The sequence below is a fragment of the Grus americana genome, chromosome 3, assembly GCF_028858705.1.
Source record: "Grus americana isolate bGruAme1 chromosome 3, bGruAme1.mat, whole genome shotgun sequence".
In the NCBI taxonomy this organism is placed as follows: Eukaryota; Metazoa; Chordata; class Aves; order Gruiformes; family Gruidae; genus Grus; species Grus americana.
Window position 1 is genome coordinate 107,025,239 of NC_072854.1, and position 13,140 is coordinate 107,038,378.

At 46.3% G+C, this 13,140-nt stretch overlaps 1 protein-coding gene and 1 long non-coding RNA gene across 5 annotated transcripts in view; one reads left to right on the plus strand and one right to left on the minus strand.

Moving 5' to 3' along the window:
- LOC129204616 (uncharacterized) overlaps positions 1-6,298 on the minus strand; it is a 28,001-nt gene extending 21,703 nt beyond the window's left edge. Inside the window, exons 1-3 of one of the 3 annotated variants that reach the window (XR_008576440.1) lie at positions 5,893-6,100; positions 5,482-5,564; positions 1,150-2,755 (exon numbers count right to left, since the gene is read on the minus strand). This is a non-coding gene — a long non-coding RNA (uncharacterized LOC129204616). Of the gene's footprint in view, positions 1-1,149; positions 2,756-5,481; positions 5,565-5,892; positions 6,101-6,204 lie in introns of those variants that run through there. The other 2 variants (XR_008576439.1, XR_008576441.1) reach the window with 2 other exon arrangements.
- Positions 6,299-6,416: 118 nt separating this feature from the next.
- Positions 6,417-13,140, plus strand: part of COQ8A (coenzyme Q8A) — a 47,587-nt gene continuing 40,863 nt past the window's right edge. Inside the window, exon 1 of one of the 2 annotated variants that reach the window (XM_054820856.1) lies at positions 6,417-6,503. Coding sequence is in view for 1 of the 2 variants with exons in the window: in XM_054820857.1 (XP_054676832.1) it covers positions 7,313-7,444 (132 nt within the window). In the remaining variant the exon portion in view is untranslated. Of the gene's footprint in view, positions 6,504-7,274; positions 7,445-13,140 lie in introns of those variants that run through there. The other variant, XM_054820857.1, reaches the window with a different exon arrangement.

Here is a 13,140-nt window from a genome sequence, read left to right on the forward strand (position 1 = left end):
GCTGTGAGGGCAGCTTTCTCAGCAAGGCAAAACCTAGGGCACAAAGGGAAGGGTTTTGTGTCTTCTTCCCCCTCCTTTTTTTCAACTAGGGGACAAGGCAGCCCTTCAGCAGTCTTCTCCCCTCCACAGAATGTGACAGCCACCCCTGCCCACCTCCTCCCAGCCAGGGATCTCAGAGCCCTCCAGCAGCCCCTCCGGCACGCCCTGCCCTCTCCAGCTGTGCAGAACAAGGCTGCTCGCTGAGCACCCTGGAAGGAAAATGGGAGTGGAAACTGTGAACTACCCATCCTGCTCCCTGCACTGTGTCTTCCTCTTGGACAGAAAACATTTGTCTTGAGAACTGCCACACTGTCTCCTTTTGACAGCACTAAATAATCTTAAAAATAAAGTGCTCACTGACTAACTGAAATGGAGCCTTATCTCCATCCCCTTGCAGTGAGGGGACAGAGAAGGACAAGTGCAAAGAATGCCCGAGTGCTTTGGGATGAAAATACGCAGTTCGGGAATCAGAGTAGTCCTAAGCATTACAAAAATAGCTCATCATTTGGATCCCATGATGATACTGGACATGCATCTACCACTGTCTGAGTCAGACAGATCTCATTTCTTTACAAGGCTGTTGCTCTCATTCTTGGCCATAAAGCCATGTAAATAACATATGGTACAAACAGCGTCACTGAAACCTGCCAAAGTTTTGAAATACCTACAAGTTAACTACTAAAACCAAGACACCTGTCCAGTGACTTCTACTTGAGCTGTTCCAGTTCATCATCCCTATATTATTATAATATGTTGATGAACATCATAAATCTACGTAGTCAGATAAGATGTTCCTCCTGCCCTGGAGAAATTAACCTCTAAAGAAGATGAGTGAACACAAAGCAAACCCCCCCAAGAGGCAGCTTATCTGAGCCTCAGTGGTTGCCTGGAGAAGGAGGACCGAGAGAAACATTTCCAGAGCAGCTTTTGCTTTGTGGTTAGCTGTGTGAACATGGGAGAGGGATGGTGACGTAGATTTTATTGTGGTTGGAGAAACAGCTTGGGCCTGTCCTATGCAAGAGGATTTCTGAGTGTTCTCTGAATAGCCTGGATACTTGTCAACCTAATGACATGACCAATGGCTGCTTAATTGAGACTCCATTAACGCTTTTTTTCTGCAGGTTAGTTGTCTGCCTACTTATTTCCTGTTGCAATGCAATGGAGCCCTTCTTACTGCAGGGCCCAAAGATCCTTCCAGGCTCTGGTTCTCTAACTTTTTTTGATTGTAGAAGTTTAGCCACTCTGGTCTGTTCCTCTCCATATTCCTCTCTGGGAACTTGGCCCACTTTGTACGTGGCTTTAAAGAAGCCGAGTTCTTCAAAGCAGTCAGCACCAGAACTGCCAGAGCTTTTCTTGGGTGTTCCCTGGCACCCAGTACGTGCCGGGCTGCTGGGTGGTGAGCGAACACGCTCCTTTCAGAAAACAGCAAACAGGAGGAGGAAAGCAACCCCACCCAAAGGCTGACACTGACCCTGTTGGAAGTCACAAAGAGCCCTGGACTCGCTCTTCCTGGTCTCTTTCTTGCTGCTTTTACCCCAGACCCGCAGCAGAGCTCTTGATGCACCTCATGACATCGCATCATTAAGCTCTTCGTTATATAAGTATCAACAGGCAATATGAGGTGAAGATCTGATGGCACGGCTAAAGTGTCAGGACTTCCAACTGTTACAGCCAGCTTTCCCACTGACCTTGGCTAAGGTACTGACCTCTCTCTGACTTGCAAATTCAGGATATTTCAAGAATTAAATAATCTTCAACAGACCATTTTAACATCAGTAGAGAGAAGGTTCTGAGGAAGTGTGACTCATTATTTGTTATAATTTTAATTTACTAGAATTTCCATTATATTTATATATTATGATAGATGTATCATTATAGTATTTATCTGTATTGTAATTTATATTATTATAATCAAATTTATCACGTTTATTACAATTTAATAAAAGATTGATTTATATAATCCTCATAGGTATAAGATTCTTGCTAGAAATGCTCACATTTCTGGGTAAGGCAGCAAGTATGTTGAAATCTGACTGAACATAACACTACTGAACAAGATGTGAGAAGCAAATGACAGTTGTAATGCCAAAGATGTGTTGTGGCTGATTTCTTAATAATGTTCACTTCTTGTTCTTATAGGTAATCAAGAGACTCCTCAAAATCTGGGAACTTGCTTTTTCACAGGACTGCTCTGGCTTGCTCTGTAAATTCAGATCTGCGTTGCACAGCTCTGCAAAAGATTGCAGATGTAGAGCACATAAATTACATGAGATTTAGACACTGAAGTACAAACTTAACCTGCAACAGCCTCGCTCTGCTGTCACATCACACTGGAGGCACTAAGGCATCAACGGATGCCAATGTTTAGGTTTTTACATAGAATTTTCCTAGGTTTCTTCTATCTACCCCGCTTGGAAGGGCTTTATCTGGCAAGTCTTTCCGTAGCACATGTAGCAGATAGCTTCTACACAAACTCTGACAGTTGATTCAAAGCAGGGATGAAGCAGGTGTCACTGCTGTTTTACGTACAATCCTTTGGTGGAGGGCACAAAACCAGAAAGAGGTGGCCTGGGCTGATCCCCGCAGGATTCACGTCCACGTCTCCTGCCCCTGAGCAAGACACAGTTTGCACAAGGCCAGACTAAATTTGTCTGGGATTTGGATGGCATGGGGGAGTGCTCCATTCTTATCTCCTCTTGCTGAGCTTTCCCACTGTCTAGAGCATAATAATAAATAATAAGAATATGAATAAGGCTGGAGAGAGGAGAAGGCAAGAGCATGCGTAACAATTAGGGTCCCAATATGAGGGTGGAGTGCTCCAAGTCTTCACAAGCAGAGAGGGAACCTGAATTTGGACCTCCCAAAGCCCCCATGGGAACTGCTAACCACGAAGCTGTCAACCACTGACAGCCTTTCTGAAGGAAAGGGTGACTCCTTGGTCTATTTTTGAAGTAAAGCACTCTGCCCCTTCTTTTTTGCAGGGTTCAGAGCTGTAAAGCTCATAATTGGTAGCACTAAACCAATTCCAAATATTGACAGTATTTTTTCTCTTTTACCATTTTTTCTCCATTTTACAGAGAGATCTTGCATGGCTTCTTCCATGGAACAATTCTCCCAGTGCACTACATACACCATTGTCCTGGTTTCAGCTGGGCTAGAGTTAATTTTCTTCCCAGCAGCAGGTATAATGCTGTGGTTTGGATTTAGGATGAGAATAAAGTTGATAACACACTAATATTTTAGTTGTTGCCAAGCAGACAAGGGCTTTTCAGCTTCTCATACCAGCCTGCCAATGACATGGTGGGTGCCCAAGAAGCTGGGAGGGGACACAGCCAGGCCAGCTGCCCCAAACTGGCCAAAGGGATATTCCATACCATATGACGTCATGCTCAGTATAGAACTGGGGGAGTTGGCTGGGAGGTGACATGGTTCAGGAACTAGCTGAGCATCAGTTCTGGGTAGTGAGAAACTGTGCTGTGCATCACTTGGTTTGTATATTCTTTTATCATTACTATTGTTGTTGTTATCTTCTTCCTTTTTGTTTATTAAACTGTCTTTATCCAACCCACAAGTTTTACCTTTTTTTTTTTATTTTCTCCCCCCATCCCACTGGGGTGGGCAGGGGGGAGTAAGTGAATGACTGCGTGTTCTTTTAGCTGCCTGCCGGGTTACATCATGACAGCCATGTTCACCTTTTTATTTAGGATTGTGGACACAATTAGGCAACCATCCCCACAAAAGTTAGCCTCTGGATTCTGGATTTTGAGTCCTGGTGTCCCGCCCCTAGTCCCCTCAAGAACTAAAAAGTAACAAAAAGGCATGAGGTATCTGCTCCCAGCAGCTTCAGTCCAGCTTTCAACCCTACCTCTTTGCATTCCAAATTCGGTGGGAAAACAGATACTTCTCTCTTCCTCAGTCTAAGTATAGACAGAGCTAGCCTTGGGCTCAAGTTCAAGGGGTCTTTTAAGGCTGCAGAAAGCCTGGCAACAGAAGGTGTGATGCAAACTGAACAGCAGTGGCAGAAATACCCAACAGTTTACCACATGGGAATAAAGGGAACCAGCCAGGCTTGTCTTTGAAAGATGGGGAGAGCTTTATCCTGTGCTTGTTCTGCCTACATCTCAAACTATGACAGCGTGCCCATGCAGAAACCCGTGCAATTCTCCGTGCTCAGCACAGTGAGTAAGACATATTTCACAATTAATGCTGAGTTGACGCAAGCAAAGTGATGTTACACAGAAACTTAAAACTGACATCCAAATTCAGAACAAGAGTAGATAAGACTGTCCTTAGAAAAGACTCCTGAAACATAGCTCTTTCCAGATGAGGGTTAAGATGATCCTTCTTTGAGAGAAAATAGTATGGAATTAACCACAAATAGAACAGTTAATTCCTATGCAGTTCTGGAGGTGTCAGTATTGAAATTAAGAAAAACAGGCATTTTTTTTTGACAAAACTTTTCAAGGCTGGTATCTTATTGCAGCCATGTTTTTGCATAATCTAACAAATCCAGTCTCCATCCCATTCTCAAATATGAGAAAGTGTCATGTTTGGCCTTTCCATTTCAGATATATTGTGTCTATGCACAGCCTATATGTAGAGCAATTAAGTCAATAATGTGTCTTCCCCAGGGAATTGGTTTTTTTAACCTTTCAAGTTCAAATCTAGCCTTCCCAATACTGACTGAGGCTTGCTTCCAATCCAGATAATGGCTGGGTGATGAGTTTTGCTAAATTTCTTTGTAGCTGTCTGTTCAGTGCCTAGCAGAGACCTTCTCATGGCTTACCTGGAAAGCTGAGTGGGGCTTGGGTGGGAAGCATATATTTCAACTTTTTAAAATATATTTTTAATTTTTAAAACAAAAAAAACCCCATGAAGGAATATATGTCATATTTGAACAATATTTTGTGTGTTAATAAATACCTGTCAAATAACCTTTGATATGAGCAGCTGGAGATAAGGGATATAACTATCCCCCTTTACAGAAGGGGGGGAAGTTTGGCACTTGCAGGTTGGCAGTAGTATTCACCAAGGGGCTGCATAGAGTTAAACCCCTATACACGCTTATCACAGACCATTTATCCAGTTTCCTTCTTCACAAATCCACAGTACTCGCAGCTCCCACTAACTTTGATATAGGTCCTTCAGAGTGGATTTAAGTGCTCAATTCAAGCTACCAGTTAGCTGAAAAGGCTGGCCAAAGTAAGCAGTTGACACTGCTGAAATTAAAGCTCAGGGCTGTTTGTTGGTCACTCCTATAAGTTAGGCTACGACTAGAGGAGAATTATGAATCCTCTTTGTTTTAAGAAGAAATGAACTACTTAATCACCAAACCTCATCAAAATACACTTCTGCACTAACGCAGCCGTGTGGCAAATGCACCATAAAGAATGTATTGTTATTTTTCAGACAGGAAAGTTGCTGACATAGACAGGCGCTTACCAGAACATCCAGAAAAGCACAGAGCTAGCTGTTACAATTAGCCCCTTGCAGCATCTGTGAGACACCACATTGCTGGGATCAACCTGTAGGAAACAAGGCGTAATTTTTATTCCTAACATGCACACAAACATGCCATTTCCAACACAGGCGTGAGCAGTATCAACCGTGATTTTAAACCAATACTTTGAAAAATCACACTGGCATCCACGTACAAAGGTTTCTTGGACGCGGAGCGCCACAAAATGGAGTTGCTCCCTTCGCTTAGGATGTGCCTGGTGGCTCCTAGGCACCGGGCTCCTGTGCAGCTCTTCGGATACACCGAAGTCCCCGGAGCGCCGGCGGGACTGTCTGAGCAGTGACACCCCCCCTCCCCGGGCCCTCCTAAGGAGAGGGGGTACGAGAGCTGCCTACCCCCGCTCTTTCCCGCCGAGGGACCAACCTCCCCCGCCCGGCCGGGCCCGCGGCGGGACACCCCCTACCCGGGCCGGTCCCCATTCGTTACAGGAGCTCCCCAGCCCGAAGGGAGCCGGCCCGCCACTGAAGGTAGGCGGCCGTGGCGGGGCTGCCGGGCTCCCCGCCCCCCCCCGCGACGCCGGCAGGTCCCCGAGCGCCTTCCGTCCGTCCGTCCGGCCTCCCCCGCCCGCAGCACACGCAGCACACGCACCTCACGCCTCGCCTCACCGCCCCCCGCCCCCTCCGCCCCACGGCCGCCGCCGCACGGACCTGAGGGGCCTCACGTCCCCCTGCAGCCGCCGCGCGCGCCACCCCGGCCACCTCCCCGCCCCTCATTGGCCGGCGCCCCGCCCGAGCCCTCCTGCCATTGGCGGGACCGCTGAGTGCACGGGCTCGACACGCTCCTCGGCGGCGGTTCCGCTGCGCTACGGGGCGGGGCCCGCAGAGGCGCCAATGGGAGCGCTGAGGGGGCGGGGCGTGAGGCCGGGCCTCGGCCGGGGGCGGCCGGGGCGGTAAACAAGCGCGCGGGCCCGGGTGGCGGGCGTGGAGCAGGGTAGCGGAGCGGCCAGGTGAGCGTCTGCGGTGGCGGCGGGGCGAAGCCGGTGGTCGGTGGCTAGGCTGTGCCGGTCCGGGCGCGCAGGCCGAGCTACGGGGAGCGGCCACGGCTGCGGGGAGAAAGGGGCTGCGGGGTACCCGGTAGTGCAGTGCGATGCGATGGAGCGGAGCGGTGCGGTGCGGGAAGGGAGGTGGGAGGTGGTGGCGCTGCCGCGGGGAGGACGCCCGTGCCTGGCGGAGCGGTGAGGGACCCCCCTCGGCCCGGGGGTCGCTCCGCCGGGACCGCCGTTCCCTGCCGGGGACACGTGTGCGGGGTCGGGCGGGCAATGGCGGCGCCGTGCCGGCGGCGGCCCGAGCCCCGCGGTGCCGGGCACGGCCAGGAGCCGGCCGGTGCTGCGGCCTTCTCCGTGCCCTTGCCGGAGCAGTGGCTGGGGGAGGCCGCGCCGCCCGGAGGCGTCGCCGCGGGCGGTGAGCAGCGGGGCCGCGCCGCCGGGTCTGGCCTTGCGGGTCCCGGAGCCGCCCCGGCGACTGACCGAGCGGTCCGGGGCAGGCTCGGGTGCTTGTCACTGTGCCCGGTTGCCCAACGTGCGATCCAGGCCTTGTGCAACGGCTGGGTCCGGCCGCGCTGCGGCCGCCGGCTGTAGCGGGCGAGCTCGGGGTGGCAGAGGGGGCTGTCCGCGTCCCTGCGCCGCGGGGGGACTCTGCGGCCCCCCCTTCGGAGAGGGAGCGGTGCCCCTCCGCCGGCCCAGGCAGGTGCGCAGGATATTCTATGCATTCACCCTAAAACCGCTTAGGGTGCAACGTACTTTTCCGCTGTCTTGCCATGGGCATTGCAGAAGAAGATGCAGGGTCTGGTCCTGTGCTGCGTGCGTGTGCGCGCTGGCTCTCCAGGCTGCTCCGGTTTGGAACCTCGCTTCTGTCTGTTGCTGGGACCGTTCTGTGCGTCTGGCTGAAGGTGGACATAAAATAAATCTGTTTTGAGCTGGCTTGTGGCTGAAACGAAGGGAAAGAAACCATGAGAACTCTGGTTTGGGGAAAATAATTTTATTTTCTGTAAGCTAACAGGCTTGTAATGCAGTGATCGGGAATTAATAGGGGGATACTTAGTTTTAAACATGTACTGAACAAACTACCTATAAATAACTACAAAAAAAGTTTGGGCTGTATAATGTTGCTTTCATAGTTACTGGCCATCCTAATTTCTGCAGAACTCTAGTTTATGCAACAACACTATGGCTGATACCCCCAACACGCTCGTGTCCCACCCAGAAGGAATGTAGGTGGGGAACTTGTCTTCTGCATTTGCTCCGTGCAATGAAAATCCAAACTCTGTGGTCAGCATTATGAAAAATAAAGAAGTTAGGAAGTTACTCTTAATAAAAATGAAGCAAACTTTTTTTTTACTTAGACAAACAAAACCACGAGAGGAAATAAAAGATTCTTCTTTCAATAGCCTCAAGTATTGTTTTTTTGAAAAGAATCAACCTAACAACTTTTGAACTTTATTTCCTGAGTTGCTTGTCTTTAAATTAGATTGCTTCACTGAACTGGAGTGTATGCAAAATAATTCTTAGCACCGGGTACAGAAGGATACTGGCCAAAGCCAATAGTAGCTCAGTAAAAGACTTCTGAAGGGATTTAGAAATTGCTCTGAGTTAAAGGCTGAAAGCAGATTGGCATTTAAACAGAATATTGGTGGTCTTGCATTTCTCTGCCCTGTAATAAGAACTTGTCTCTCCTTCATAGATCACTAGAAGGAAAAGTTTAGCTGCAGTTTGTGTGCTTATCAGTCTGCTTGCTCTTAGACCAGGAGACTTATTTCTGTATTTTGTAAATGCTTTTTCTTTGCTGTTAGTTAGCAATGACCTTGGTAACCTTGAATAAGATATGCTCAGAATAAACAGTTGTATGTCGTCCAGTCTTACTTAAGAGGGAGGAAAAAAAATTGGTGACCTGCTGTGCTTTGACAGTGTCTCCCTCTTAAAAATAAAGCGGTGTGATAAGTAGAAGAAAAGGTCAGAAGGTGGGGAGAATTCCCTTACATGTTTACCGTCTGAGTGTTGATCACCTTGTTTTGTTGCTGTCAAGGAGAATTCTATGCTATGCGATGCAGCTCTGGTTATTTCATTTGTGATATTTAGAGCAAGTTAATAATAGCTCGTATTGCATCCATGCAGCAAGAACAGAACTTTTTTTGGTTTCTAGTCCTCCAGTAGTCCTTTTACAGGCAAGTGGTGGTCAGTTGTTTCACACCCGGTTTGTTGGGTTGTATTATTTTTTCTAGAAACTGAGAGGGAAGAGGGACAGCAGCTGAATTCCTGCTTTCTAATTTCCCTTTATATTAAACTGGTTGGTTGGTGACAGAGGGTTTGTTTTTTTTTTTTCCTAGGTGAAGATTGATTTGGTTTTGCTGTGTGGTTGGTTTTTTGGTTTTAGTTTTGTTTTTTTTTTTTCCTTCCCCTATTGTTCTAACAAGAATCTAGGGTTGGCATGTGTCTCATGGTCTTTTATCTTGTGTGTCAGTGTGCATGGTATAGCTTGCTTGGTCCAGCTGGCTTGCTAAATGCATCTCAGGACTGAGCTTTTGATGCATGAATAAGCATTTCTTTTATTCCTTAAATGCATCTGTACTGATGGGTGAACAGTTCAGCCTAGGATGTCTGAAGCAGTATTTAGATATCCTATCTCCTCTGTGTGTGTAGGTCTCCTGGCTTTCTCCCTCTAAAACTGTCAAAGAAAGGAGTCTGGAAGAGGAGGCTTTTTGACTTACTGAGCTGTGTATTCTGGGGCAGAGCACCTCTAGAAGAGTAGCTTCTCTCTCTTGTTTTATAAAAAGTGCTTAAAGTGCTGCCTGTTCTGTGAGTGCGTGCTTTCCTTCAGTACCTGAAAAAGAAAAGTTATTTGTATATGGAGCCAAAATGTGAGCTAACAGTGAAGCTCGGTAGTATGAGGGAGGGAGTTCAGTCAGTGTCTGCTTTCCCACCCAACAGTGAAAGCGCATTTTATTGACATGTGCCTATCTTTAGATTCAAAGATGCTCTCCATTTTTTTAGAAGCCACTTGCTTTGTTCCCTCCTCTTCCTCCTCCTCTCCCCCCCCCCCCTCCCCCCGCCTTGTCCCCCCCTGCCCTGGTCCATTACAGTAGATGACAAAGTTAAACCTCTCTAAGCTGGTGAGAAAGACCAGGAGATAAGTTGTGTTTCTGCACCTTATTTTAATGGCTTTTGTGTTTTGTCAGTCAGGAGAGGTGTAGAGCTAGATGAAGCATCTTAATGTTCCTAGACATTTGGTATCTGAATTGTTCTAAGCGCTTGTTACAGCGTAGAAAATAACACTAGTTGCTTTGAAAAACTTAGCTGTCAGTCCATGGAGTTGGCTTCTAGAAACTTTACAGATTTGTATGCCTGCTTAAACAAGTCTACACACACATATAAAGAGTTAAATAAGTTGTTTGGATTTTTTTTTTTTCTGGAAACTGCATAAGACTATGGTTTTTTTAAAGACTATGCAGATTGTGTATGTACAGACACCACAAAAGATGATCTGCTTGTGGTCTAGGTGGCCCTAGGGCTGTTCTGTGTTGTGCAGGTGATAGCTTCCGCTTACAACATTCTCTTACTGTGTTTGTTTTGCCTCTACAGTTTGTCCTGGTTTTCTGTGTTAGATCTTTATATAGCCCTTTCATTGCTACTCACATCTCCTTTTTCACCAGTTGCACACTTTGGTTTTTCTGGATGTGCTGAGCAACTGTACTATAAAAAGGCTTGACGTATTCTGAAATGTCACAGCTCTTCTACTGTCTGAATTGTGCCATTTGGGAGTATTAAATCCTCGTCTTAGTCTGATATGGTCAAAGTGCTCATCAAGAGAATAATCGGGACTAGGAAAGAAATGGAAGGGAGAATGCCTGGGCAGTAAGCTGCACGTGGATTGAGTGTTTCTTTTGGAGAACTCTTCTAAAATTGGTAAGCCTGGAATTTTATATTGCATAGCAAAGCTTTGTGCAGCATGGTCATTCAGAAGTCACTCTGGGAAATTTGGGATTTTCAAAGGGACCTATATAAGTTGCTTAAAACTTTGGCTCTTCTAGTTTGGAAAAGCAATATGTTTATTCTATGTTATATAGACTATGATTTCATAAAATCTATCCAGAGAGAGCATAAATAATTGTAGATTACAGATTCTGTATCAGGTATGAGAGCTTGCAGATTAGGTTTAGTAGTAAGTTATGGGAAATATAGAGCTCATTACTCTTATTTACCCTAGTGTCAAAAATACCTATGTGTGGCAAGTAGGAACTGACACAAATAACTTGTCTGAGGACTGTGGCAGAGCTGTAATGCAGGAGCTGTAGGTTCTGACAGACCGTGGTCCCCCTCAACACAGAGATCAATTTATGTCATCTTGAAGTAGTCCTTTTTGCCTATGGTCCTCTTCTTGCATCTTATTTTTTCTCTTCTTACAGGGAGGTTTTAGCACAGCCAGAAAAAAAGAAAGCTCCTGTAGCTGGGACGTTAGTATGTAAGGGGGCTATGAATAGACTAGGATGTGTTGCAAGTTACTAAATTTGAACTTAACCCTAACTTCCAGGGCAAGGTTGAAAGTCATGGTATCTACAGACATGTATGCCTGCAGGATCAATAGTGGGAGGCTGTGGTGTTTGACCTGCTGTTCACGATGATAACAGGAGGGTTATGCTCACCATGTGAGTAGAGGATGTGTGTATGCCACCCGGAGAGACATGACGTGCGTGGGGTACCTCTTACTGACTTTGTAACGTAGTGACTCAAGACATAGCCTGCCTGCTTCTGTCCTGGTGTACAAAAAGGATAATAAGCAAAATATCTTCGTATACCTGAGGAGGACAGATGTACAGTAGAGTTACGGGGTGTGTCTAGTTTTCCGGAAGCTTATACTTAGGAAGGTTCTGACTAGAAACCATTGCTGGTGTGGCATTTAATCATTTGGATATGACTGTTAATAATACACTGTTCAGATGGTCAGCAAACTGGCTATAAATCCTTGTTTCTTTTTGCTTAGGTATAGGTTGTGTGCTGCAAGGATTGGTGTACTCTGGAGAGAGCTGCGATTCTGTTCCCAACCACATCAAGGACGTGTGGTGTAACTTTGGGTGGATTACTTGTTCTCTTCCCTCTAAAGTTGAGACCTTTGATATCAGTCTGCTTTCTGTAGCTTTTTGAGATCCATGAGTGAAGAGTGATGTGTGTTGAAATGCAAGAGGAAAAGCTGCTGGTTTTCTCATTAATTTTGTCTTAAGTAATGGTGTGTTTGAGTCTAAAGGAATCTGCACTTGTTTGAGGCATAGCTTTTTATTGGTCTCCAATTCCTAAATTGGACTCGGTGTGCTTTCAGAAAGTTAAAACTTCCAATAAAAACAATTACAACATAACAGTGTGTGCAAAAAAAAAAAAAAATTGCAAACTGATAACCTCCCTCATTTATACTCTCCGTTCCAGCTCAGAGCATGAGGCCAGTGGGGAGCTCTGTTGGTTCCCTGGGCAGAGCTTAACGCTGCGGAGCTGTGCATCAGACGGGGAGCTGAGCTCTAGTGGTCTCTTCTGCCCTAACTGGTGAAGTGACTCTGCAAGAGCTGCTCTGCGAACCCGTGGGGAGACGTTTGTAATGTTTAGTTTTTTGTTTGAAGCACAATGTTTGGATTTGATCAGTGCAGAGCTTTAGCGTAACCTTTTTATAAATACTGCTGGTTAGAATTCTTCCATATGGATGTGGGGGATTTATCTTTTAAAGCGATGCTGCATGCTAACACTGACAGAGGGGTGACTTGGAACTAGTGAACTGTGCTTTCACATCAGCTTCCTATAAAAACAAGTAAAGGTGTAAATTCAGCTTGTAGTATTTCTGTTTCTTACGTATATGCTTCAAATATGGCATCTGCCTGAACCTCAGATTAATCTATGTGTTTTGTGGTTATGCTCCATTTTATTTTAATATTCTGTTGTCCTTGCTGGATGAAAGACCAGATGCATCGGAAGTAACTTTAGTTGCAGAATTATCAGAGTTATTCATGGCTTTTGAAGCACACAGAGGATGCAGTGCAACGGCTTGTTCTAAGCACTGCCCAATGCATAAACAGACCAACACTCTTGGGTTTTGCTTGTCCTCTTTTGTTCTTCCTCCCTTTCTTCTTGGTAACATAGATAATACGAAGATAGGATGTTAGGTATAAATACAACTCTGAACTGGATTGGCCCAATGGCCCAAATCTTTGTTGCCCAAATAGTACATTTTAAAGGCCTGCAAATGAGGTAAATGAAACATGTTTTGTCCCCCGACTGCAAATACGTATTTCCCAGGAGAAGGCACAGAATTCATTCTTGGGGGGAAAGTGAGTGAGTGGTAGCCTTACAATCACGATTGAGTCGGATCTACCTCTGGTGTAATGGGAAACAACATGTGCCCGGGACAGAATTTATTAGTGTGTCGTGTCAAGCCGTATCGGCAGAGGAAGTGGCCTGTGATGAGGGAACGCACTCTCCCACTAGGATCTTAATTGTGAGTGAATTATTTCTAGATCCGTGGCCAGGGTAGAAAGAGACTCTGTTAATTCCAGGCACGTGGGCTGTGACTACGCTTTCGCCATGTCCCCAGACATTGTCCAGAAAGAAGTAA